Source organism: Amblyomma maculatum, unplaced genomic scaffold (assembly GCF_055883805.1).
Source record: "Amblyomma maculatum isolate TAMU_Amacu unplaced genomic scaffold, ASM5588380v1 scaffold_13, whole genome shotgun sequence".
Classification (NCBI taxonomy): domain Eukaryota; kingdom Metazoa; phylum Arthropoda; class Arachnida; order Ixodida; family Ixodidae; genus Amblyomma; species Amblyomma maculatum.
Genome location: NW_028146738.1, coordinates 32,197,958 through 32,224,891, shown reverse-complemented (window position 1 = coordinate 32,224,891; position 26,934 = coordinate 32,197,958). Strand labels below are relative to the sequence as shown.

The 26,934-nt window shown below is 47.3% G+C and overlaps 1 protein-coding gene across 1 annotated transcript in view; it reads left to right on the top strand.

Annotated features, from left to right (window-relative positions):
- Positions 1-407: 407 nt before the first annotated feature.
- LOC146172517 (uncharacterized) overlaps positions 408-26,934 on the top strand; it is a 78,717-nt gene continuing 52,190 nt past the window's right edge. Inside the window, exons 1-6 of the mRNA XM_084585782.1 lie at positions 408-515; positions 12,315-12,458; positions 12,521-12,763; positions 14,214-14,370; positions 16,143-16,321; positions 23,820-24,036. Of these exons, the coding sequence (XP_084441908.1) occupies positions 408-515; positions 12,315-12,458; positions 12,521-12,763; positions 14,214-14,370; positions 16,143-16,321; positions 23,820-24,036 (1,048 nt within the window). The remainder of the gene's footprint in view (positions 516-12,314; positions 12,459-12,520; positions 12,764-14,213; positions 14,371-16,142; positions 16,322-23,819; positions 24,037-26,934) is intronic.

The following is a 26,934-nucleotide window of genomic DNA, read 5'->3' as shown; positions in this document are numbered from 1 at the left end:
CACGCCGGGGCAAGCTTTGAAGATGTTCAGCTGTCCGCCGCTAAGACGACAGGACATCTTCCGTCCAGCATTCACTCTCGGGTGAAGCGGGACAGTTAGTTGACAGCAATTTCCATCTGTCATCGGTACTGTAGTCGAAGGAGATGGAGGTCTCGGCAGTTTCGGCAACAATGAAGAAGAAAAAGAGCGCTGTTCGCGCGCACTCTGCATGACTATCGAGGCGTTTTTTTCAGCTCCAGAGCCCCGACTGCGCACAAATTTAGCGTGGCTGCTCTTGTGTGACTTGCTTTCGAACGCCCATCAAAATCGACAGCAAGCAAGTCCTCTCGGCCTCCCCGATGAGCGCAGAGTCATCTGCTGCGCGTCGCCAAGCGGAGGGGCGTGCACCCCAGGTGCCTCGGCGACCTATGCCTGCAGCTGTTCCCTATGTGGCCAACGAGACTGCGGACAGCATTACATTCTTCGGCATGTGGTCTCCCGTTATCTTCTGCCCCATCGTGCTCATCGGCACCAACGTGAGTCCATCGGCAATTAGGTCCGGTAGCTGCTCGCCCGCTTCGATTTGCACACTACACAAAAATGTACTCGTAATTATTTTTTCAGGGATGTAGAAAGCTCTGCGATTCTCAAGGAGCGTTCAGCACCAGCAACATATTCAAAAGCACTGAAAGTTTTCTACGGTCGGCGTCACCAAGCTGGGTGCAGGGGAAACGTCCTTAGCCGATTTTAGACCCGAAAGTCTCAGACATCTTTGACAACTTCCTGTCGCTTTGAGCGTTATCATAATAACGGCCAAAGGACTAGACTCTACTCGCTATCTAGCACCAGCGTGCCAGCCAACATCATAGTTGTGATTCCCAACCCGCGTTGAAATAAGCCGCCGCCAAAGCGGGTTCGGGCCAGAGGCGACAAACTCGAGTTGCTTACAGGAAGTAGCGTTTATTGCGCTCGAGTAATTATACGTCACTTATTACTATAATAATTAAGTGCAATTACTATAATAATTAAGTATAATTAAGTGCAGCGGTGGCGTAGCGGTAGAACATCCGCCTCGCATGCAAGAGGACCGGGGCTCAAAGCCCGGTGCCGCGCAATTCTCCACCGGATGAAAAAAAAAATAAATCCGCGTGTCGATGGAATTGCATACACAGGTTTGGGGTGCGACCTGATGGCGGTGAACACCTCCGGCAACGCACTCCCTCACCAGAACAGGAGTTGGCCACCCTGGTGCAGTAATTGGCCACAACCTCCTATGATAAGCTCTATAAAGCCCCGGCCCTCAGTCACCAGCGGCTGCGGAACAATTGACCACGGCGGCGGTCAGACCTGTGACGCAGCAGGGGGTGCTGAGAAAGTCTGGCTCCGCTGGACAGGCCGCCATTGGAAACTGACCCTGGCAACGTTTAATGCTAGAACCCTAGCTAGTGAAGCTAGTTTAGCAGTGCTGCTAGAGGAACTAGAGGGCATGAAATGGGATGTCATAGGGCTTAGTGAGGTTAGGAGGCCGAACGAGGCATATACTGTACTGAAGGATGGGCATGTACTGTGTTATCGAGGTTTACCAGAGAGGCGACAACTAGGAGTAGGTTTCCTTGTCAATAAGTATATAGCGGGTAATATAGATGAATTCTATAGTAATAATGAGAGGGTTGCAAGCATCGTAATTAGACTTAATAAGCGGTATAAACTGAAGGTTGTACAGGCCTATGCATCTACATGTAGTTATGATGACAAGGCTGTTGAAAGCTTCTATGAAGATGTAGAATCGGCAATGCGAAAAGTAAAGACGCAGTATACTGTACTAAGTTCGCAGGGGTCAAATGGATGCAGCTAGCACAGAACCGGGTTAAGTGGAGAAATATGGGAGAGGCCTTCGCCCTGCAGTGAGTATAATCAGGCTGATGATGATGATGATGATGATGATGATGATACTGTACTAATGGGCGACTTCAATGCCAAGGTAGGAAAAAAAACAGACAGGAGACAAGGCAGTAGGTGACTATGGCATTGGTTCTAGGAATAGCAGGGGGGAGTTACTAGTTGAGTTTGCAGAGCGCAATAACTTACGAATCATGAATACCTTCTTCAGCGAACGGAAGAACCGGAAATGGACATGGAAAAGTCCTGACGGAGAGACTAAAAATGAAATCGACTTCATAATGTGTTCAACCTCCGCCATTATGCAAGATGTAGAGGTAATCGGGAAAGTGCGATGCAGTGACCACAGGATGGTGAGGTCCCGAATTAGCCTAAATCTGAAGAAGGAACGCAACAGATTAGTAAGAAAGAAACCCATCAACGGATTAGCGGTTAGGGGGAGGGCAGAAGAGTTCAGGATCTCGCTACAGAATAGGTATTAAGCTCTAACTGAGGATGGCGACATTACCCTAGAGGCAAGGAACAATAATTTCAGAGATATCATTACTGAGCGCGCGGTATAAGTAGGCAGTAGGATAGTTAGAGAGGATACCGGTAAGCTGTCTGAGGAGACGAAAGATTTGATTAAGAAACGCCAGAGTATGAAAGCTTCCAATCCAACAGACCAGATCTAATTGGCCGAGATATCAAAGCTCAAGGTGGCCGATATAAGGAAGTATAACATGGAGAAAATTGAGCATGCTGTAAAGAACGGGGGAGGCCTTAAAGCGATAAAGAAGAAATTGGGCATAGACAAAAACCAGATGTATGCGATAAGGGACAAGGCAGGCAACGTCATCACTAATATAGAAAAGATAGTCAAAGTAGCCGAGGAGTTCTATACAGATCTCTACACTAGCCAAAGTAGTCAGGACTGTAATGAGATTGGCGGTAAGGAAAAACAGTCAGACGTTCCACCAGTGACGAAGGACGAGGTCGAGACAGCACTAGAAACTATGAAAAGGGGGAAATCAACTGGAGAGGATCAGATAACTACAGATTTGCTGAAGGACGGGGGGGAAAGCGTGCTAAAAAACTGGCCACCCTGTATACGCAGTGCCTGGTGTCATCGACGGTACCGGAACCATGGAAGAATGCGAATATTATCCTCATTCACAAGAAAGGGGACTCTAAGGACCTTAAAAATTACAGACCATTCAGCTTACCGTCTGTTACGTATAAGGTATTTATTAAGGTAATCGCTAATAGAATCAGGACAACCTTAGACTGCAATCAAGCAAAGGATCAAGCAGGGTTTCGGAAACGGCACTCTACTATCGATCATGTCGATACCATCAATCAGGTGATAGAAAAATGCTCGGAATATAACCAGCCCTTATACATAGCATTCATTGATTACGAAAAAGCATTTGACACAGTTGAATCCTCGGCGGTGATGCACGCATTGCGAAATCAGGGGGTAAACGAACCGTACGTTAAAGTGCTGGAAGATATATATAGTGGCTGCACAGCAACCATAGTTCTGCATAAAGAAAGTACCAAAATTCCCATAAAGAAAGGTGTTAGGCAAGGAGACACAATCTCCCCAGTACTATTCACAGCTTGTTTAGAGGAAGTATTCAGAGACCTGGAATGGGAGCAGTTAGGCTTAAGGGTAGATGGAGAATACCTCAGTAATCTGCGATTTGCTGATGACATTGCCTTGCTAAGCAACTCGGGGGATGAACTGCAAATAATGATTGATGACCTAGACAGGAAAAGTAGAAAAGTAGGCTTGAAAATCAATATGCAGAAGACTAAGGTAATGTTCAACAGCCTCGAGAAGGAACAGCAGTTTACATTAGGTAGCGAAATATTGGAAGTATTAGGTGAATATGTCTACTTAGGACAGGTAGTAACCGCAGATCCGGACCATGAAAAGGAAATAACAAGAAGAATAAGATTGGGATGGAGCGCATTTGGCAAGCACTCGCAGATTATGACTTGCAGCTTACCAATATCGCTCAAGAGGAAAGTATACAACAGTTGCATCTTGCCTGTACTCACCTATGGGGCTGAAATGTGGAGGCTAACCAAGAGAGTTCTACTTAAGTTGAGGACAACCCAGAGAGCTATGGAACGAAAAATGGTAGGGGTAACATTAAGAGATAGGAAGCGTGCAGAGTGGGTCAGAGAAATAACTCAAGTTACCGACATTCTAGTAGAAATTAAGAATAAGAGATGGGCATGGGCAGGACATGTAGTGCGAAGAGAGTATAACCGATGGTCGCTGAGGGTAACAAACTGGATTCCAAGGGAAGGAAAGCGTAGCAGGGGGCGGCAGAAAGTTAGGTGGGCAGATGAGATTAAGAAGTTCGCAGGGGTCACGTGGATGCATCTAGCACAGAACCGGGTTAAGTGGAGAAATATGGGAGAGGCTTTCGCCCTTTAGTGGGTATAATCAGGCTGATGATGATGATGAATTATACGTCAGTGACAACGCTCATAAACAACCGCCGTAGCGAGTGAGCGTCTCGCACTCGTACGGGGGTAAAAGGAAGCACAAATGGGACAAGCGGATAATAAAACGGGAGAGGAATGCTCTGCTCACCTCGTGTGGCTTCGCGCTCACGACCCGCAGCCGTCAGTGAGTGCATGATCGAGCAATTGAGGTGACGGCAGCGGTCTTCTCGGCAGAATGTGCGATCCAAGGGCGTGTGTGTCAACCGGCCGAAAGGCGAGGCACTCGGGTAGGGTGGCTAACTCTGGTGAGGCACGATCATTCATTGCAGCCATGCGGAAGGCAGGGGAACCGTGGCCCATTCATGATAATGCGCACTTTAACAGGCAATTGTGCTCCTGTGTGCCTCTCACCCTTGCGCACTATAATAGATAATTATGCCCCTACTGTCGCTCCCATCTATTTGGGAGCCGAGAGGCACGCAGGGAAACAATTAGCTTTTGCAGTGCGCATGATCTTGATTGGACCAGGTTGCCTCTGTTTTTCGCCGTGCTGAAAACCATTTTTTTAAATAGCAAGTAGTGTTGGCATATTCCGAGCTACGGAGAGGTGGTCTCTCCAGCTATGCGAAAGAAAAGAGAGCAGAGAGAAACAAGCCCAATGTTGGCGCCACCTTTGGCGGAGTATGAGGATTCGCGACTGGGATCTCGTTGCAGCAATAAAGTTTCATTTATCGACCCACCAATGTCTTCAGTTATACAGCTAAAATGAAGAGTGGGCACTTTGCGCGGCATTAATGTAAGGGTATTAGCCACGTGTAAAGATCGTATGAGGCATTGATGTCGACAACTTTATTCCGTTGCGCTTTCTCGTCATCCCCAGTAAACGTTTCCTTTGCGCATTATTTTAAATACTTTTGCCATTGTTATTAAAGTGTTCCTCCCTCACTTTTCAATTCAAAGTAGTTTTAAGAAGCACAGCAATGATGATAAATAAAACACACTAGATTTGCTTCAGCACTCCGTATGTAGTTTTATTGGAGGCACGCAATTTCCAAACATGATAGTTGAGTTTTCTCTTCAGGTGGAGATGTGAGGAAACACTTGGTGATGATGAAATCGGGGTTCTTAATGTATTAATGGTTTGGACTTGAAAACATTCACATTACTCTATGGCAGGAAAAGAAGGTTAACTATTTATTTCAAGCATAAACAAACAAGAACAAATAAGCAAGGAGAAAACTATTTACAACATATTTACAACAACATAAGTGAACTGTTGATTAGACGAAATCAGCCCTTGGCGGGTACAACAGCTAATAAGAAATCAAACAGTTCTAACCAATCGATGGTTAGGGAAATATTCTATCAGCTAATTAAAGACTGGGGAAAGGATATTAACCAATCAAATTATTGGGAAATGAGAGGTCCCGAGCCAACATACAAACAGCACTGAAGTACCTGAAACCTCGGCCTTCCACTACATTTGCCCTTTCGCACACGTGCATACGGGACAAACGTATGCCGCGGGAACAATTGCTTAAGGCTTTTTTTTAAATAAAGCTGTCGTTGAGGGGTCAAGCGCTCAGTGGAAACTCCAGCTTTACCAGGCGCCTCTTCTGAGCATCCGAAGCTCAAACAACCCTTTGGCGTCGCATCGCGTACCGGTCAGCCACCATGTACCAGTGCGGACAAAAAGTAAATGGAGCACGCTATTTGCTTCTAACATTTTCACGCGTTGCATAATTGAACCTGGCAGTCATGGTATGTGCAGTATGGCAGTCATGGTATGTGCCAGTGCCCTTTCATCTGTACAAATATGGTTTTCTTACCTCTGGCGCGGAAGACCTGATTTTAATTCCAGCGGAAAAGCATGCTCCGTTTAATTACGTCCGCGCCTGTACCTGCTTAGAGCGCAGGTACAGGGAAACAAGAGGACACAAAAAGGGCCTACTGGCCACAGAAATGACGGCTGCATGCATTCAAACACTGTTACTACGTACGCTGGAAAAACATCTGTGGCTGGAAGGCAAGACGGAGACGGAACGAGCCTCCGTCAGGTGCACACTGAGTCGCAAACAGCTACCTCGCGTCGTACACTCTGTGCGGAAGACCGAATGGCACATTGTTGTGAGCGTGCATGGTCCGCGCATGCGCGCACTGTTGTGCGCCTGTGGGCATGGTATTGATATGTGCTGTTTGTGCAAGGGCTCTGAGTGAGCATGTTCACATGAATCTTTTTTGTGTGAGCATGCTTTGCTTTGCCGTGACCCTAAAACTGTCAAGTTGGCCCTGTCAAGGGAACGTCAAGAAAAATACAAAGAAACGTCGCCCTATGAGAAATAGCCGGAAGTGCTTTTGTACAACTGTTCACCCTTCCCGTCGAGAGGCGCTATTGTCAAGTGAGGAATGCCTATTGTCCAAAGGAGATGATCGGAGTGACACGTCCTCTGAAGTACAGGAGAAGAAAGGAGCATGAGGATTACGGCCATTAGAGGACTTCCCGTGAATGCAGGAAAGAGTTGCAATTGCCGGAAAGGGACAATACTGGGAGCAGTATTCGTGGCGCGCGCGTATACACTTGGGTTTCTGAGAAGGAAATCCACTTGCCGGAACCAGCATAGCGGATCTTTGCAGAAGAATCGAAATTTACCTCCTCGCCGTTCCCAAGCTCTACCTGACAACAAGTGACGACGCCCGACGAAACAATACTGGACCAGTCAGTGCATGAGACCATCAGTCCAGTGATGTGTTCGATTGGTTGCCGATATCTGAGGGGTGTGCCCTGGAACTGATTGGTCAGCATCTTCAGAGAGGGGCTGGACATAGGGGATTTAAGGACGTTGCAGAGCACGAAATGACGTTCTGAGCCCTGGGTAAATGGCTCATCCAGACGCTTCTCGCTATGAACTCTTAACGCTTGCCATTTTGCTGATATACCCTTTTTTCATGTTAATAAGTTTTGTCAAAGTGCCATTAAACATGCTTGTGTATATTTTACCAACTTCGAAGATTCAATCCTTCACCAACCCGGAGTATCTGCACGCTACCAAGTGAAGGCCGGGTCGACTTAGTCCCAGCGTCACGACAACATTTATACTTTAAATGAATACAATCGCTCTAGAGAGACACACACACTGCAATATGCTACTTATTTACAGCATAGCAACTGAGTTTAGAAATTTAAATATAAAAACTGATCTGGCTGTTTACCAGGCGACAGCTGCCTTGTTCCGCAAAGTTCCAGCTTTTCTCTTTTTTGCGTCAGTGTCCAGCATTTTGCTGTAGTAATCTGTTGGTGGTACGCCACAACAGGTGCTTCAACAGAAGTTCACACTGGTGGCCATCATCGCAGGTGTCGAACTTTGAGCTGCAGTGATGGTGCGTCCTGTAAGCTCGTCGACGTAGAAGGCCTCTCGCATAATGTCACCCTCAGTAAAATAAAGATGGCAAATCTAGATAGAAGTGAAATTTTATTTAAGTAGCAGCTGTAACTTGTCAAGGGCTGCATTCGTTGTCTACAATCCTAACCAGCTTCTTAGTTTTAATACAGCGCTTGCATTTATCGTATTTAGCGTAATCCCACGAGGCGTAGAACCTACTTGTACGATGAACTTCTAGCAAAAAAGTACGCAAGGATGCCGTGGCATTTCACCAGTTTCCTTCCCCGAGAGCCACGTGTTTACCGAAACGATCGCATTGCTGTCACCTTCGTCCCCCACTCGACTTTACCGAATAGATGGGGTTAATCATTGTGTACCTTCCTGCTTCCGTCGCTTTCAACACCCATGCGACGCTCGTAACTTCTAAACGTGCTGCACGGAACTCCTACGTAGGTTTGCGCGGCGTTGCTCATTTGGGTCACATGCTATCGAGGCTCAACTCCACTTGGCGGGATGGTTACGGAGAAATCGATTCTAGCATGCAGTAGGCGGTTTCATGGATCCTGCCTCTGGCGAAATTTGGTAATACAGTTTTGGAATCGGAAAAATCCTCGTAAATTTCTCGAACGATGCACGAAACATAACGTGATAATTACACGCGGCCGTTTGAATGTAAAAGGGCAGTCATGTGTATTCCCACAATATACGCCAAGGATGATACTCATGGAGAGCGCGTGCATCTGGTCTCTCATTATCCCTAATCCCTATGTGAATGGGGACATTTGCGCCGTGACTTTTCCTGTCTTATGTACTATGTGTTGAATATTACTGGTGCCGCCTCCGCGGTCTTCACGGCACGACATCTGGGCCATCCCACTGACTCCGGGGGAGGGACGTATATGGACTGGGATCGCCCATTCTTCCCTGGGGGGTACGGCTGTGCGCGCGTGTGTTGTGTGGTGTAGTCGGTGAGTGGTGCGCGGCTGGAACGCTCCCTTCAAGTGGGAGAGAAAGACAGCGTTTACAGAGCAGTGCTGTGCATAGTTCGTGGAGACGCTCTCCCACCAGTGTTGTAGTGAGTGCCGTTTGGAGAATTAAAATTCATGTTGTTGTTGTTTTAAAAGTTCTCCATAACTATGTGTTCTATCAGTGGCTCGACATGATTTTTAGGTGTTGATGCAGTGAGCACACTTAACGAGGCTGCATAAATAATGCTATTTTTCATGTTTTTATTCTTTATTTGCTCCACTGCGACACCAATTACATAACATTCTGCTGTAAAAACTGATGCACACTGAAACAGTGCAACTGATTTCTTTGTTTCATCCTGCACTATCGCACTTCCGACATGGTCTTTAGTTTTTGAGGCATCTCTATAAAATGCGATGCAATTTTTCCTTTAGCGCCAGGTATTCTTGAATTATGAGATCATGTGATGTGTGTGCTTTTTGAAATTGTGTTAGTGTGGACAGGAACGAAGAACCACGGGCTCGTCCTGTGGTTCTTCTGCTCCTGTCACTGTCTATTTAGCTGCTTGCCCTTGAATATATTTCACCAACTCGTCCATTTGGCTATAATGCTCTATTGAGTACACCGCATTATTGGATATATTATGAGGTCGTTTTAATGGTAGGCGTCACTGACACCGTGATGATTAGCCGCAACGTAAAAGACAACGCCTGAAGAGATTATTTTTAGAGATTAATTAGTGCCGACTTGATTGGACCACTGCGCTGCACCGATAATGTCTAACCTACATGCCCAAGCGTCCTATCGCTCAACATGGAGTGGCCACTGTCGGCCCATTAGAACAGTCGGGTCAATGGGACATCGCATGGGAGCGGGATTGTCTACCTGAAAGTTTGGAAACCACTGAATATTTAGAGCCTTTTAAAGAGTGTACGTCTCTTATTTTCTTTCTTTTAGTAGTGTCGGGCCATCTGTGAGTGTTTATTAGTGGCCTAGGAATGCCCTATAGCGCCCTATGAACACCTGTGTTCTGAAGTCCTGTCTGTCTGCGTAATGAGCAGGTGAAGCGGTGCCTTACCCTGCAGCGCTATTCCGGCCCGTGGCTGAGCGAAAGATTCAGCTTTGTTAGCCAAAGCTTTATCAGGCAACTAAAACTGCCAGTCGCTCGCGCTGTGCTTTGAACTGTGTCATTTTCATCAACTCTTATCCATGTTTGAGACAGTACAAGCGCAAGATCACGCGGCCACTTGCACGTGCGAGCTTCAGCTCGAACGCCTGGCCAGTTTTGAGCGACGGCTTTCATACGCCAGAGCATGTGGCCACACTTGGAGACGGAAAAAGACGACACTGTTTTAGCCACAGCTAAGCGCAAGTTTTACGCGCGAAGGCAGGCAATGGCTTTCAGGCTTAGATAGGCTTATACGCCTTAGCTAAGCATGGGACGCTCAACTATACACCTGCGAAGACGCAATCTTATACGCCGGTGGTTTGTGTTCAGATACGTTGACTTCATTCCTTAACCTGTGCTTGGTTAGGCCGAATTAGTGTTAATTGACCTAATTAACGTTCTTTGTAACCTTGTTCCTGGTCATAGTCATGATCGTCATTCTGTTACGGTTACTCATACCATGTCACTGTATAACTATGTATAGGAAAGGTTTGGCCTTAGTTATAGCAACACTGGATGAGGCGGATGGAGTACGGACATTATGAAATCGATCATGCTAGGCTAGAAGAGCTGTCGGGTTAAAAAGGCCGCAAGGAAGCTTCACCTAATTACAGTTGAAAAGATAAACGAAACGGCGGGAGATTTGGACCACCCCTTCATAATAACAAAGAACTTAAATTGTCACGTGAGCGAACTCAGTTTGTCAACCTAAAGCATCCACAAAATCAGTGCCCATCTGCAAACGGTTTTTTTTTTGCAGCAGTCATTGATTATTCATGATTTTTTTTCTTCTCCTCGATACTGCAGGTTAGATGATGTTACTAAGCTTTCTTTGGGCAAACTGTGCCATGTGTACAGTGATAATGTGTTGCTGTAGCCTGAAGGAATGTGTCATAACTGTTTTCGACACTCATTGGCTGCCTAGAACCGTTTGGAAAGCGCCAATTATGGTGAACAGCGACATAGCGGTGACAGTTATTCGGACATCTGAAACATGCTTTCAAACTCTTAAAATACTATAGACGCCAAGTTTTGGTGGCATTTTCTTCTTGTTAATGATGCGTAAGACATTCCTGTATACATTCCTATATTTTCGCCTACGACCGTTGAATAATTAATGTTTGTTCTAACCAGTTTTGATTTCAGCAGCCAAGAGATAACGGGACGAACAGTAGAGTCTAGCTCACATGCGGCATGAATAAACAGCGCTGACCCTTCACTTTTTGTGATTCCTGTTTTTGAAGCAGGCTGCGTTGTACGGTGGTGCTTCGAGTAGTTCGGAAACATTTAGCATCCTCGATCACCGCACACTAGGTGCGCCCCAAAACTGGCGTGGTGCCCTGTGCACCACAGCGGTGGCACCCTAAGAAAGTTCAACATCGAGGACAAAATGCACCCCGCGGGTGCATACCTACAGCGACACCTTTCTTCTGGAGCGTCTGCTGCAATTTCGTCAAACTCCGTGCCCCAGCACGCACCGTTGTAGAAAGCAACAATATCAACGGTACGAGGCATCATTTTTAATGATGTCATGGAAGCGGCTACATGGTGAAATGATATAGAGTGTACTTTCTGCTATGCCAAATATTACGGCGACGGCTTGTTCGCTACTTTGTTTCCCGCATACCATAAGTGAGTTAAATCCAGTCATTATACGCACACAATCGTGATTATTCAAAATCAAGAAATGAAAGGACGTGTTCTTCAGCCGTCTTCTCTGGGTAAGGGCCCCGCTGAGCTTACACGACTTCTCACATAGCCGTGCCGATCACATTGTAGCAGGCGTTCCTGCTCACCCATAATGCTTTCGGAACTGCATATAAATCACACAATTTACGTCTCAAAGGCACATGTCGTACATTACAAGCTTGACGTGTCAAAGGTTCTGCACACTGCTTTGTTAAGCAGGGAATCGTAAACAGCCGCTCGCTATCGTTGAGGCGGATCGGCCCGATGAAAAAACTGGTCATCTTTCGGGCATTCGCAAGATACTTTGTTGGGCGAGTTGGCAAACATCCATTGTTAATCGGGCATTCACCGTGTTTATGCGGTGTGAGGTCGATTGTCACACCGTCTTCGTAACCAGATGATCTTGACAGCAGTTTATCGATTGCGGCAACCATCCGTACTATTTTTCTCTATCGCGTCAGTCTGCGTGCAGAAGCCATGGCAGATGCGAGCACATCGAGCAGAGCAAAGTGGCTTCTCTGCAGCGCGCGTCCCGCAGTGCTTGCCGGGATTGCACCCCTGCGAACCACCGATTTTCTGGGTGCGTGACGGGGAACGAAAAACTGCCCCGGCTAGGGGCGCTTCCGGTGATCGAGGACAGTGGGTGCGCACCAGTGCGGTTGATCGAAGATAGATGGTGCGCACCAGGGCGCCCCGGTGCGCACTGATGCAAGCGATTGAGGATGCTATTTGGCATAGCGTCATGGTATACACGCCGCGAAGCTGAAACTGGATGATGTCCTTCGCAGGAGGCCCGATGCGCCTACTGTGTGTGCCTGCTGGTGGCGGTATTGTTAACGGATGCACTGTCTCCTCAAGTGGCCGCCCTGCTGCCTTTCGTGCTTTTCTTGGACAAGAGCGCTGACGACCACCCGGAGTACTTCAAGATACCCGTGAGTGGTTGCAAGTCAGTTTCGCTAAGACGGTGGCTAAGAGTGGCCCACTGTTTCGGCAGACGGAGCTGCTGCACGAGCTCGCTGTGGTGCTGATGGTGGCCAGTGTGGACGCGACCTCCGTGCTCTGCCGCGTGGCGCTGTACGCGATGTCGCTGTTCGGCACGCGGGTGCGGTCGCTCCTGTGCGTGTGCCTGGTGGGCGCAACGCTGTGCACGCTCTTCATGAGCGGCACGGCCGCAATGCTCATCATGGCCGCCATTGCCGACAACATGGTCCAACTGCTGCAGAACGACCTTGTGCAGGTCTTTGTCCTTGTAACATCTTCTATTGTTCTATGCGGTCTCACGTATCGCCTCCTCTCAGGAATTCCAAATTTCCAGGTGCGCGCGCGATGCGTGTTTTTTTTTTTGTAACGAAATGAGCGCATTAGTTGCCTGCGCTTACTTGTAGCGCGAAACTGGCAAGCTGATCGCGTCGCGATATTCTAGCCTGCAACTAAGACGACTGTCCCACCTTCCGACTATAACCCCCGAAGAGCGGGATAGTCACTCTGTTGGACAAATAAAAGTTATCTCTCTCTCTCTCTCTCTCTCTCTAGCTCGCTTACATAAACCCGACTGGAGCGCGTAGGTTCAGGAAGCCGAACCGTATGAAAATCGACACTAAATGAATGCAATCACCAAGTAGTCATAGTTGTCTCGACTCGCCCTGCCCCAAAGCTTGCCCTGGTCTAAAGTGGAAAGAAAGTCACGAGATAATGGCATTACCAGAGCAACAAAAGAGAGAACGTCCTGTAACGGGGACAAGGCAGCAAGGTTTAAGGAGTCGCATGTACAATTGCCCACTTTAGTTTTCGAAATACGGGAATCAGAACAAAACTTTTATGTCTTGCAAATTGTAGAAAATAGGCAAAAGTTAAATGATATGATCTGCACTTAATTCTCTGTGAGAAGAAATTTTTACACTGCAGTTGGAGCAGCAACCATGGTTGCTGCTCCAACTGCAGTGTGAAAATTTCCTCGCACCTTTCAGTTGCGAAAAGTGGTTTGCTTATCTGTATGTGTACACGTTCAGTCACTGTCGGTAATGTCCGGCTCACATGCTCCCCCAGAGCTGTGCATGTGGTGGGATGCCTTTGACGCTCCAGAACACCATAGTGGCAAGAAATGTGCCCTCCGGGAAGCTCCGTCTAGAAACGATCAGTGGCACCTTTACAGTTGCAAGTCGGCACCGAGCGGTAGTGAGCAGCATTTGCCATCAGCGCGAAAAGACAGCTTGAAACAAGCAATAAAAGTGAAATGAATAACTCGCCAGCGTCCTTGTCGAAACACACTACTCAAACCCATGGTTCACATGCAAGCGATTGAGCGAACTGAGCGGCGAACGGCAGAGACAAAAACGAAAAATGTTGGCCAAAGTGCTGGAACCCCGTCGCTCTCGCCGCTCGAACCGCTGCGACAGCTGAAAACAGGTTTTTGCGCCGCTGTGGCAGAAATCGCTAGCGTTTTCGCTTGCTTGTGAAACAGGCTTAACGGCACTGGCGCTGTCATGTCACTGCCGCCTTCGGTCCTTTCTCGCTGTAGCACTCGAATGCTGTGTGAAAGGGCTAATAAGTGTGACATATCCGCAGAGCTTGGAACGCAGTGGCGGACTTTCACACAACTCTGCTCCCTGCGGGCGCATATACAGGACCACTGGCGGCTAAACGATTGCGCATACTCTGAGCGTCGTTTGATGTCGTGCGGCGTGCAGGCGTTCCAGCAGCGCGCGCTCTTCGATAAGGCGACCGTTCAGTTGCCGTCGCTGCGGCGGCGTCTGCTGGAGGACATCTTGTGGCCGAGGCGCTTCGGAGACCGCGAGCCGACCACGACTCCAGCTAGAGAAGAGCCCAGCCCCAAGCCGTCGATAAGTGCGTGCACCCATCTTTATTCGTTGCCCCGGCCCCAGAAAGTTGCACAAGATGAGGTCCGTTAAGCAACCGTAGCGTACGCTGCGATCGCTACCACGAGTTGCGATGTGCTACAGTGAAAACATCAACGCATAAAGCGACCGTATTAGATCAAGCCGTTCTTTCATTTGGGCAAGCCAGTTAATGATGAACAAGACGAAATACAGAACGGACACGCGCTAACGAGTGGCCAATTTTATTAGCTCTTGGCTTCCGAACGGGCATTTTTGTGAACAAATTAGAGCCAAAGTGGCCTTTTAAAACCCATATCACAGCCTGTCAGCTGAGCAATCGTTTACGTTGGGCGATAATGCCGAAAACCCAGGACGAGCTGAGCTCGTCAGAACACATAAATGAGAGCTTGTGATGATCCTAGCGCGTTTGAGTCCCAGGTGAAGCACAATTACCCGGAGGTTCACTGTGGCCGCGTAGTCGGGCCAACAGTGCAATTGTCGAGCGGCGGCGCTTTTGCTGGTGGTGTCGGCACTAAGACCGGCCCATTTGGACGATTCTTTCAGCCTCCTTGCCCGGCGTAGCGTCTGCTGACACCATAACGTCACTGGAACTCTATGGCACCACAGGCAAGGGCGCCGCCGCTCGGCAGCTGAGGTCCCGCTTCGATCACGCGGCAACAATGGGCTCCGAACTTTTGAGGGAATTGTGAACACATCCTTTCCTGTTGTATTCAAAGTTTAAAATCTGGCTAACTTGCCTGCAGATGCACAGGAAGCTTGCAATTAAGTCTTCAGAATTGGAGTACTGATAGCAAGTGCGTGTCTAGCAAGGATTGACTCTGTCGCTCTGCCTCAGGAAAAAGAAATAAAATAAATTCCTTCAGGAAGCGGAGTAGTTACGCGCAAGACAGCACCCGTGCTGCGCATGCGCGTTTGTTCTTTCCTACCATCCTTTTTGCACTGCCAGTTTATATGGCATCGCGCTTGTTCAGCGTCACTGACCTCTGGGAGTCTTAAGTTAACCACGTGCCAGCTAGCCGAAGTCCTGATCATACTAAGTGCAATTTTATCGCGAAGCAGGTTGAGCGTGACCATCGCTGGCATGCATTTGCCACACGAATTCGCTCCGGCGCATCGCAGACCATCGGAAAGCATCGCGTGGCGCATTGAGGTTATTGCATGAGGTTCCATAGTGCACAACAAAGGGACAGAACACGAGCGCTAACTTCTACTAAACGAGTTTTTATTTCGCTCTGACATCTTTATACAGAAACAAGCACCGTTTATCTTGTCAATCGCATAACGAGTTAATACATCAGAATGAAAAAACACAGAAGCCAACCTACACGTGAGCACTTTTCACAGAATCGTCTACCGCCTCAAATAAAAAAAAAAACTACTTTTTTTTATAATGAAACAGGACTACTAATAGACTTCTCCAACCCCTCTTTTTCCATTGGATTCAGGGCAGTAGACGATTGTGTAAAAATTGCTCACGTGTAGGTTATTTTTGTGTTTTTTTTTTCGTTCTTATGAATTGACTAATCATCCGATTGACAAGATAAACGGTGCTTGTTTGTGTATAAAGCTGTCAGAGCGAAATATATATACTCGTTTAGTGGAAGTTAGCGCTCGTGTTCTGTCCCTTCTTTGTTGTGCGCTGTGGAACCTCATACCTAATGTAGATTACCCACTAGCCCGAACCCTGACCCTTCTGAAGTTATCGCCTCAAACAACACTGGTAGTAGGTGACGCTGCGAATGCCTTGAACCCTTGCAGGAGGTGGCGAGGCCACCATGCGCCTCATCCATAAGTGGTCGTCGATACAGCAGGCCCAGCGATCCGGGGCGGAGCGCGAGACGCTACCCAAGCTGGCCAACGCCAAGTACGCAAATTCATGGGTTCTGGACTTCCTCACCGACACCAAAGTCACCGACGACCAACTGATGAACCACGAGGTGACACGTCACTTCGGTGGCCCACCGAACCATGCCCTATCGCGCGCGCGCTAATCTCGTACTCGCGTCGTAGTTCAAAGCAGTGATCTTTCGTTCATGGCTTGCCCTGTTGTTTTGAATGAATCATTGTAAATTCCCCACTGTTTCTAGGCGGCCCACCCTGCGACCCAGTCTTGCTCTGCAGACTGGTTGTGTAGCGGGTGCTCTCTCACGGACACTAGCTGTAATAAGCCACAAGTGTTCTTTTCGGCTTTATCTCCCATCGCTTGATACAGAAAGAGCACTCCCATGCACGATACCGGAGAGCTGGCTGTAGAAGAACGACGGAACAGACAAACGCTGAACCAAAATGTCTCGCGTCTGTGCCACGCATTATGGTTGAGCAGCATGCGAGGAAACGCGACGATGTATTTTCTCAAATCGTCTTAAGATAATATTGCTTTCTCACTCGGAATCGGTGTTTTGTGGTGGTGACAGTGGGGATCTGCGAATGGGCGAGTGCACCGGGTGCAAGCCTCCAAGTCAAACACTCATAAATTCATTTTAAGGCACGCGGGTATTGTCTTGCCGACGACCTTGTCAGGCGAAACGGACGCACCATGTTGCGGAGTCGGTGACACGTACGTGGGAGGCGCCCTGCCGTGGTTATGGGGCGCTCGACTGCTTTGCGCCGCTGGGGCTGCTTTTCAATAGAGGCGAAAAGCAAGGCGCCCGTGTACTGTGCGACGCCAGTGCACGCTAAAGAACTAATTTCCGGAGCCGAAGAATACTGAGTGTTTCAGGAAAACCCATCTTTAGATTTTTTTTTTTTTTACGGAGTTCTTAAGGAGCGAAGATTGCTTTTGATGCATAGAAAAAAGGACTAAAAGGGGGCGAGAGCTCGAGTGCGTTTAGGGCGAACTGTTTTGCCATAACCATTTGATTAACAGTAAAGGGACGTCCAAAGCGATTAACTTTTCGCCCTAAACGAAGGAGTGCTGAGTTCCTAGAAGCAGCCGTTTAAATAAAAACGCGCATGACGCGTGCTTTCCGAGGGTAATTCTGTGCGACGTGGGTTTGATAGCCCTATCACACCTATGACGATGAAGAAGCAATAATAAAGAAAAGCACGCACATGCCAAGAATTGAACTCGGCCTTCTGAAATGGTTAAAAATATGGAGTTAATAATAGAAGAAAAATTCAGAAACAAACTCAGGCGTGGTGGGTGTAATTTACATTAAAAAGTTTCCTAATAATGTACCTGGAGCTACAACGCATCAATTAACATAATTTACTGTAAGAACCTTTATAATTACGTGGATAATAATCGCATCTAACTTATTAATTAACTCTATTGTTTGGGTTGTGACAATGGGTAGTTCGCAGTCGTGATCAGGGCAATATGCCAATGTCTTTATCAGTTTAGGAATGAAGAAAACGTCGATTTCTAAAGCCCTGCAGTGCGAGGACGTCCGACCCTTTTTTCTGCATGAACCCAAAACTGTAAGGGCATCAGACGCGCAAGAACCTCGGCGGAAAATGCAACACCCTTTGATGGCAGGGGACAAACACACGCGGAAGGAAGAAAACGACAGGACAAGTTTTCTTCGTGTGTGTTTTCAGAGCGCTTCCAAGGTCAATGTACAACTGGTCGCGCAACTCGGAAGAAAACGCGTGCAGCTGCCTACTGCCAGCGGCATCAACTCGATGATGAGGGCTCCTGCGAACTGTGAGGCAAATTACTAACGCACAGAAAATAAGATCTGCCAGAACTCCAAAGAACTAGAAGGTAAACATAATATTCGCGCTCAGGAATGAATGCAGTTTTCGTTTCTTGCGTAAGAAAAAACTTGTCACGTTTTTAATGATATTTTAACTTGTTTCTAACTGCCTCTCTCGGCCACTTATTATCCGCTGCTCAGATATGGTTCAGACTGTTCAGAACAAAGCTTTTTTCATCCGCGGAATGGGTGCTTCGTCGGCCCCGGTTCAACGTTCATCGTTGCGTGCTGCGTACAGAGTGGGTTATCTGTAACAAACAGTCAGTATTTCATTCTGCTGGTTTTGGTAGAGCTTTACTGCAAGACGAAGACTGTCTGTGCTCGATGAAGCTGATTGCCGCTGCATGTGCGCATTTCCGGACGATGGGACAATGCTACGTCACAGCTCGGCGGCTCGGCTCGGCCTCCCAGGCACGTCGCAAAAGTGGTGGCTTGTTTTACGGATACACGTCTGCATGAGCGGCGTATCGCTGCATGTTTTAATTGAGCAGTGAAGGTGAGATTTTATTGCCCCCAAGAAGCGTGTCGCATTGCTCAAAGCCTTCCGTTCCGCTCCCCTTGCTGCGTGTTTTGCTTACTGCGTCGTATTACCGCACCAACGTTCGCTGAATGTGCTTTAGCTGTTATTACAGTGATGTTCCTATTGTCAATGGGATCTTTCTCACGAACATGTTAAATGCTTAAGTTGTAAATTTGTAACCTCACATTGACTCCTTTCAGTGGCAAATGAAGTGCGAGTAAAATATGGGAATCATGAACAGGGCAAGATTTATTGGAGCGAAGCTATATCGTAGATATTTTCACTTCTCAGACGCATTAACTTCTAAATACTAGCAATCCCAATTTGAATTGCTTACATAAGATCTTACAGGTTGGCGTTCTAGCGCTAGCGTTAGTTATTCCGTTTGTTTGTTTTTGTTGTTCTTTGACGCTGATATGTATACTTTGTTTGTTAGCAAGATCTTTTACCCTTTTATAATCTCACCGCGTCTCGTTTGGAGACCTACGCTCAGGTCATTTTGTTATCACGAGGATTTCATGAAGACCGTGACGAATGAGCGGTGGTCGCTCTCCTACACTTAGATTTCATTGTCGTGAAGCGTCTATGTAAGTAATCGTGAATTAATAAAGCCTGGCTTTCTGTGCAGCGCAGCTTCACTCATTTATGCCCTTAGTGAAACGCCTCAAGCCATGTGGTTCTATCCATGTGCTTGCCGAATTCACTTGAAGGCCCTTCACAAACGTGCCCGAAGAAATAAGCCCCAGAATGCGTTTACATGACGCGCGACGAAAGACTAGGCTAACGACGACGGAGGCAGAACGATGCTATGATGAGGTGGTTAAAGATGCCGTAACATTTCAGTTAACGTAAAACTTGACAGTAGAAATCCATGTCAAGTGAAGTTGGCTGAACAGTTACGGTGTCCATTTTTCTGCCTTATCCGAGCATCGTTCTGCCTCCGTCGTTGTTGGCCTTGTTTTTCGTTCATAAGTAAAAAGACAATCAAATTCCCCGCCAAAAGTACATCACTGTGAGGTCACAAGCAACGTCACGTGTTTGTTGTGCCTCACAGTTCGCAGGGGGCGCTGGGAAACTAAAGCCTCGCTCAGAGTCGACACGCAGGCTTCTATGGGAGTTACGCTACCATTTGTTCTTCTACCATGGCGCTTCTTTTTCCTTTTCCGAATCTATAGGTGGCGTCTAGCCCAGATACAATTAAGTTTCGTTGATGGCGGATTACAGCGACTGTGACACCAAACTCGGAATGCCTGCCGTACTGTGCCGTGTAATGCGCTTTCTTTTGCTCTGGCGCTAGCAAAAACAACGGCAACGAAGCAAACAATGTCTGTCTTGCTGCATATCACCAGCTAGGCGGCGAAGCGCAAAAATGTACAGTTGAGCGCGATTTGAAGGTTATCGCGCGAGCGTCGACCAGCCTAGCACTCCAGGCACCTGGCGGCCAGGTTTGGAATAGAAAAAAATCATGATTTCGTATTCTTCTCTCCCTCGTTCGCTGTTCCATACAACAGCCATCACCCCCGTGACAAACTCACCACCCTTTCTCTCTGTTCTAAGCTTTCCATTTGTTGCGATAAATTGTCCGATTTCAGATAATACCGAAAAATACGTCATGTGCACAACGATCACTGCCTGTTCGCAGAACCAAAAGAAAAAAAAAAGGAAGTGATGTCCAAACAGGGAGTGACGGCTGCTGAAGGAACAGCAAAAAGAGTGAGGGAAGCTGGCTTTACACCTCCCTCGCCTCGGCAGAGAATTCTGGGCCATGGCGCTGTTCATGTTCCCGGTCGATGCTCGCGTGATAACCTTCAAATCGCGCTCGACTGTACATATCGACGTTAAACAATAGCTCATGAAGTTCGGTAGCTGCCGTAATCATTGCATCATTGCAGCCCACATAAGTGGCAGTGCCGTTTCCACCCAGCTTCATGCGCGTCTAATGCGCTCAGTTTCGGTATTGTGTTTAAAAAAAATACAGAAAAAAAACGCCAGATTTCGTCACGCTGGATGACTTCAGAAAATGTTTTTCTTGTTTTAACGTATCTGGTATAGCATCTCCTGTACTCTGCTTGCATCCCCACTGGCACTAACCACCCAGCTGATTAATTAAGTGAATTAGTGAGTTTTGGTTGATTACTATGCATTTAGAAAGGTTTTTTGGCTCAGCTACATGTATGTGAAAACTCACGCGAACGCGACGGTGGCACGCGTCGCGCGAACGTAAATGCATGTGTCACTTGGCTCGTCGCGATCGGATCTGCCGAAATAGAAAAATTCGCTCGTTCGCCCGAAAGTACACGTGCGAACAGCCAATGGCATGAACGCGAAGCGTAGTACGTCACCGCCGCTCATTTCGCACACTTTCTTTTCCTGCAGTGTTGCACTGCCGCGTAAATTTTTCGCTTTGTACGAACAATCGTGAATGGCGAAGGATTCAATGACCATCTTATCGCAAAAAAAAGGTCACGTGACCGCTTGTATCGCGCAAGTTAACACATGTTAAGTGCTTCAAACTCAATACGGCGTATTGTAAATGTATTTTGTTTTCCATGTTGCAAAATAATTCAATTCTTGCAATTATTATGGCTGTTGTTGTACTTGCAAATAGTTTGGCGGTATATTGCATGATAGAGCATGCGTACTGCCATTAACACGGAGCGTCGTCGCCGTTTCGTGTTGCCGTCGGTTAGCGCTGTCACATGCATGTATTTTCCCCAGTAAGCGACAGAGCGAACAATGATCGCCTTCGCCGCGCTGCCTTGTCGCGTCGCTCCGTTTTTCGCTCACATGTAGCACAGTCTTTTTCAAGTAAATGATGTCAGTGGCGCCTGAGAGTTCAATATGACTTTTCGTATATTTTGATAACAATTTTTAGTAATTTTTAGAGCTCACTGAAACAGCTGGTATGCTGAGTACGTAATTAGCATGGGTGTTTTCATGAAACGTATTACTGACTGGAGCAAAAGATTTTCAACCAACGTTTGGTAAGCCTTAAAGGGACTATGAAATGCCTAAAATGAGGTGAATCAAAGCAGTCGAGAGATAGGTACTCCCTCACAAGGCAATTCATTGCAAGAATTTATAAGCTGGCTTCATTAACACCGGAGATATCGGCGATTAAAAATTGCGCTCCTCCTCTCCCCCCTCAGCTCAACATTCCCAGTCCACCAGCAATGAAATGAACGAAATAGCTCGGGAACTCCACCCTGCCCATGAGAACCTCATCGGATGATGCTCGGTTCGCAGACTGCCTGTCCTCGCACCCATTTTCTCGAGCGTCGACCACGCATTCCATCGGTGTCTGCATTTCTCTTCCCGTCTGCGCTTGCATAGCTTTCAACCTTGCCTCGTGTCTTGATTGGCCGCCGTCTTCTTCAGTTTCTTGACCTCTTGGAATTGTGTGCGACAGCAGCCTGAACAACCCGGGTCATTCGCGAGTGCATGCCTGCAGATGGGAGGCTGCTGTCGACTCCGGCGGCCGCCGCGGAGGAGCACTTCCCTTCATATCCCTGTCCTATTGAGCTCCTGCGGAGTGTGGCTTTTACAGTACCCCTTTCCTTCTCTCGCACTGCCGGTCAGTCTCCCGTGTCTGTAGCTTTGGTGCAGTCTTCTGCGGTTTGACCAAGGGCTGCTGGTCTCCGCGCGGAGTTGACGCGATAGCAACGACTCTGCTTGGATGCTGGCAGACGAGCCTGCGAGTTGCACGCGTGCAAACATGACGTTGCCATTTTTAGCCAGCACTACCACTTTCATGATGGTAGTCGAGAGGTATCTCTTGTGGTGCATACCGAGCGGAATGTACGTATATTCGACGTGAGTATGGACTGAGAGATCGCTACGAAGTTTAGATATCAGATTACAAGTGGGTGTTATTAATCATTTCTCACATTGTTTAGGAATTTGTTTTATGTCATGTGTATGCATCGTCCGAGCCAGAATCGACGGCGCAAAACATCGGCAAAGCAGTTCGGCAGCGCCAGTTGTCACCGATTTGCACGGCTGCACTCAAGAATCGTGAGTAGGAGCACGCGAGCGGTTACGCTAGAGAGGCAGTGAAGCGGCCGATTCCAAAACGCAGTCGTCCGCGGAAGGCATCTCTGCGGCTACCTGGTGGAATCAGCTGCATTCAACCGGCGCAAATTTGCGTACTTTCGCGATGCAGCTGAGGGCAGATCTTTTTTAACGCACGTTCCGTTTAACTATCAACACGTCTCACAAATGATCGATACTGCAAAGACGAGACTGGACTACAGTACGTTAGTGCTGCGCCGTCGGTCGGTCTTCGAAGGTTGACGCTGAAATATGTTCTGAAGCAGAAGTGTTTATCGGACCAGCTCAAGCGCTTTTCGCACTCAGTCGCCGACGCGCACTTTCAGTGGACGCCAACACCTTCTCGGTTAACGTCGCGAACAGAAGCTCAGGAGTCCACGCATGCAGCACTCGAGAAGACGACTTTCGCAGCTACCGAAAGTGTGCCCGTGATGTACTGGCCGCCGTGACGGCAGCCTGCCCCTCTCTGTAGTCATGAAGTATAATCTCATTGCCACGCCAGAACCGAACAGCTCGCGAATTAAAAAAAAAAAACGCTGTTTTTAAAATTAATAAATCGCTGCCTTTGTTGCAAGGAGTTGTACTTTGGGGGAACGCTCGGAAGCATTTGTTTTACATATCCAAAGCGTTTATCAGTGGCCTTTCTAGCAACTTCATAGTCCCTTTAAAGCATAAGCACAGCTGTTGAAATCGCGCTCGTACGAAAAGAAAAAGCAGAATATTGTGCACTTTGTCCCCAGTGTACTTCGAAACTGCGAATCATTGTTTATTCTTCTTTTTCTTTTGTTATACTTCCCGCGGCCTTATTTGCTGTATATGGACGCCGCACATTATCACCTGTTGAAAGCAAAGATAGTAGCCCGTATTTCGCTTCGTTTTTTGTTATACTGACGAGCAGCGGGGAAGGGAAATCGAATGCTTGCCTCTATCACCGTTTCGCTAAGTGTCGCCTATCAAAGCGTCACATAAGTTCAAAAACTAACAAAACAAAAGGAAATTACCTATGCTTACTTAGCGTTGATTCCTGCAGCTCACATTTAATACTTCTTGAAGCGTATCGTATATATCGGTGCGCGTTCTCAGCTGCTGATCGCTCCAATCCCCCTAATCCTTTTGTTCATGCATAACAGTCCATCCGCTTCCATGCACACGCGTGCGAACCCGCAGGTGTCGCGAGCCAGCGCCCCTTGCTCGACGGACACGGCGGAGGAGTCACCACGGCGGCACTCGCCACCCAAGTACCCGTTGGTGCCGAACAAGTCATCCATGCTCACTTTTCCGCGTGTGAGCCGGCGCCTGAAGAAGACCTCCATTCTCGAGGATGGCCAGGTGGTCGTGCCGGGACAGTCTTCGCCTGAGCGCAAGGGCATCAAGAGCATCAACCGTGAGTGCCATCATGCGCACCAAAAGAGCGGCGTCGTTGACGTAAAGCCAGCACCTTATGCTGGGCGTATAATGAATTTCTCTAGTCTCGGCATCGCTAACAATTACAGTTTTTGCATTTATCTAAGTTCACGATGAACCCATTCTTTCAACGAGTATAACAAAGCTGTCTAGCTCACTGTCGCTTGGCGCTGAGCGACGACCGTTGACGAATAAGATATTGAATTTTGAATTTCCACGTTGCTATGCCTCTAAAGAAAGCACTTTCGACAAAGGCATCACGTTTGTTATTATCGGGTATGTCATCTTGGCACAGAGGAAGGCATATGGTGAAGCATGCTAACCAAGCATGATGTGCGCAGAATGTATGCATGTGTGTGTGTGTGTGTGTGTGTGTGTGTGTGTGTGTGTGTGTGTGTGTGTGCGTGCGTGTGTGTGTGTGTGTGTGTGTGTGTGTGTGTGTGTGTGTGTGTGTGTTGTGTGTGTGTTGTGTGTGTGTTGTGTGTGTGTTGTGTGTGTGGGGGGGGGGGGGGGTTTGGTTTGGTTTGTGGGGTTTAACGTCCCAAAGCAACTCGGGCTATGAGAGACACCGTAGTGGAGGACTCCGGAAATTTCGACCCCCTGGCGTTCTTTAACGTGCACTGATGTATGTATGTATGTATGTATGTATGTATGTATGTATGTATGTATGTATGTATGTATGTATGTATGTATGTATGTATGTATGTATGTATGTATGTATGTATGTATGTATGTATGTATGTATGTATGTATGTATGTATGTATGTATGTATGTATGTATGTATGTATGTATGTATGTATGTATGTATGTATGTATGTATGTATGTATGTATGTATGTATGTATGTATGTATGTATGTATGTATGTATGTATGTATGTATGTATGTATGTATGTACTTTCCATCAACGTCCTCCAGCGTCGCTGCGCTAGACAAAGAGAATTATGGTCACGTTCGCCGGAAGTTCGCTGTATAGAGAAGTGAGAAATGATTAGCGCGCTCTCGAATGGGACAAGGATGGTGGTTTGAGTCTTAGCGCGGACATAATTTCTTCTTATTATTCAGTTCATGAGGACAAAAGGGTTAAATTTTGGGCTAGTTGCATGGTGTTCAGACTTCACAGGCATATTTGTTAGGGCAAAAAGACGGGACGGGGCGGGGCGCTACTGACAACTGCTTTACTGAAGAGAGAACGAGACATATCTAAATATACATCATGCCTGCGCCAGCGCAACCAGACATGGAACTTGCATTCGCTGCAGAAATTACAGAAGACGTGATAGGAAATTTATCTCGGTATTGTACAGTACGATAGATGTGTCACTAACGCTGTTCTGTTCTCTTTTCCTTAAAAAATTCCCAAGGTTTCACGGGCAGTTTTTTTACAATGTCTGCCAAGGACTGATAATCGACGGAAACGCGGCTCACAGTGTGTGTAAGCGATGTAGGAGTCAATAAGATTCGTACGCTATTGTAGGGATCTTTTGCGTGACACGCTCTGTACCAACGTTCTAGAACAAACTCAGTTTCTCAGCTCCGCCCGGAGAGGTGTCCCCGGTGGCGGTCGCGTTAACTAACGGCGCTGCAGTCGACTCTTGCTTAGGGTGCCTCGATGTAGCGGCGCTGGTATTGAGGCACCCTACTCTTGCTTAAAACAATCTTGCTCCTTGCCGGGCGCGTCGTCTGCTACATGCGGCATGAAAACATGCAGCGGTCGGCATATACGTAGCTGTTACGTGCTGCCGTTGCACTCTACACGGCTGCAGTTCAGTTATGACTACATTACGACAGTTTTGGCTTCGAAGGCCTGCATTACCTTAGAGAACGCGTTTGTGTGATGAGAAATTTAATGCCGTGAAACAGGTGTGGCAGCGTTGTCGACCTGCTCGCCAGAATCAGCGTTCTAGTAACGTTGTCTGCTCTTCGTCTTCATTTCCTTTTATTACACGACATCGTGACCCGCAAGACATTTTGTGTTAAATTATAACGTAGCCGTTCATTACGCAGCGTTCAGCTTGCTGTCATGCAATTTTTCGCTTCTTATTTAGCAGCATCCACCTTCTTTTCCAGTTTGATTCTAGTTTGTGACAGGGATTCAAGCCGCCGACATGTGTGCCTCAAATTCTAGGCCATTCACTGTAAACGTAGGGTGGGCGCCGAGAGCATGCTGCGTCTTTCCCCTAAAATCAAACTAAATAGACCTTTAACACTTTGCCAACTACGTGCCAGCCTCTCGACGCCTAAAATTAGGCGGATTGAAGAGATGGTGGTAAAGGCGCTATAAGCTTTATGCTAAATTTTGTTAACATCACGCCTCTTCATGCTGGCCTGCATGCTAAGCACAGGGGCAACGTGGCCTATTGAAACGATTCGTGCCACTGATAAACTTCATCGAGATTGAACAGTGGGCACAAGCTCTGCACATAAGAGATAACTTACTTCGAAGTCAACAATTTCTGATCTGCATTTAGAAAAGGAGGTATATTAAAGTAGTATCGTGATAGTTCGTGTAGCAAGGCTCTTTATTTTCTTACTGGCACATATTTCGAACGCAAAAAGCATTATAAACCGAAGAGAAAGCACTCTAATAATTGCGAACCCATATGTTTCGACAGCAATGCCAGTAGAGAAATTGCAGGATTCTAAGAGCCGATCAGTGTACATAGCACAAATTGGACAGCTGAGCTGCACAAACGGATTTTGATTTAGATAATTTTGAGTTAGTCGCAGTACCATCAATTCGAAAGAAATTTGATTATTTTCGAGACGACAAAATAGACGAGCCATGAGGGCAAGCAATTTTGCTTGTTGAGAAGACTTTTGTCATTGAACGGTGAATTGTCGCAGCAATGTATGTTGAGCATAAAGTTCTCATATCA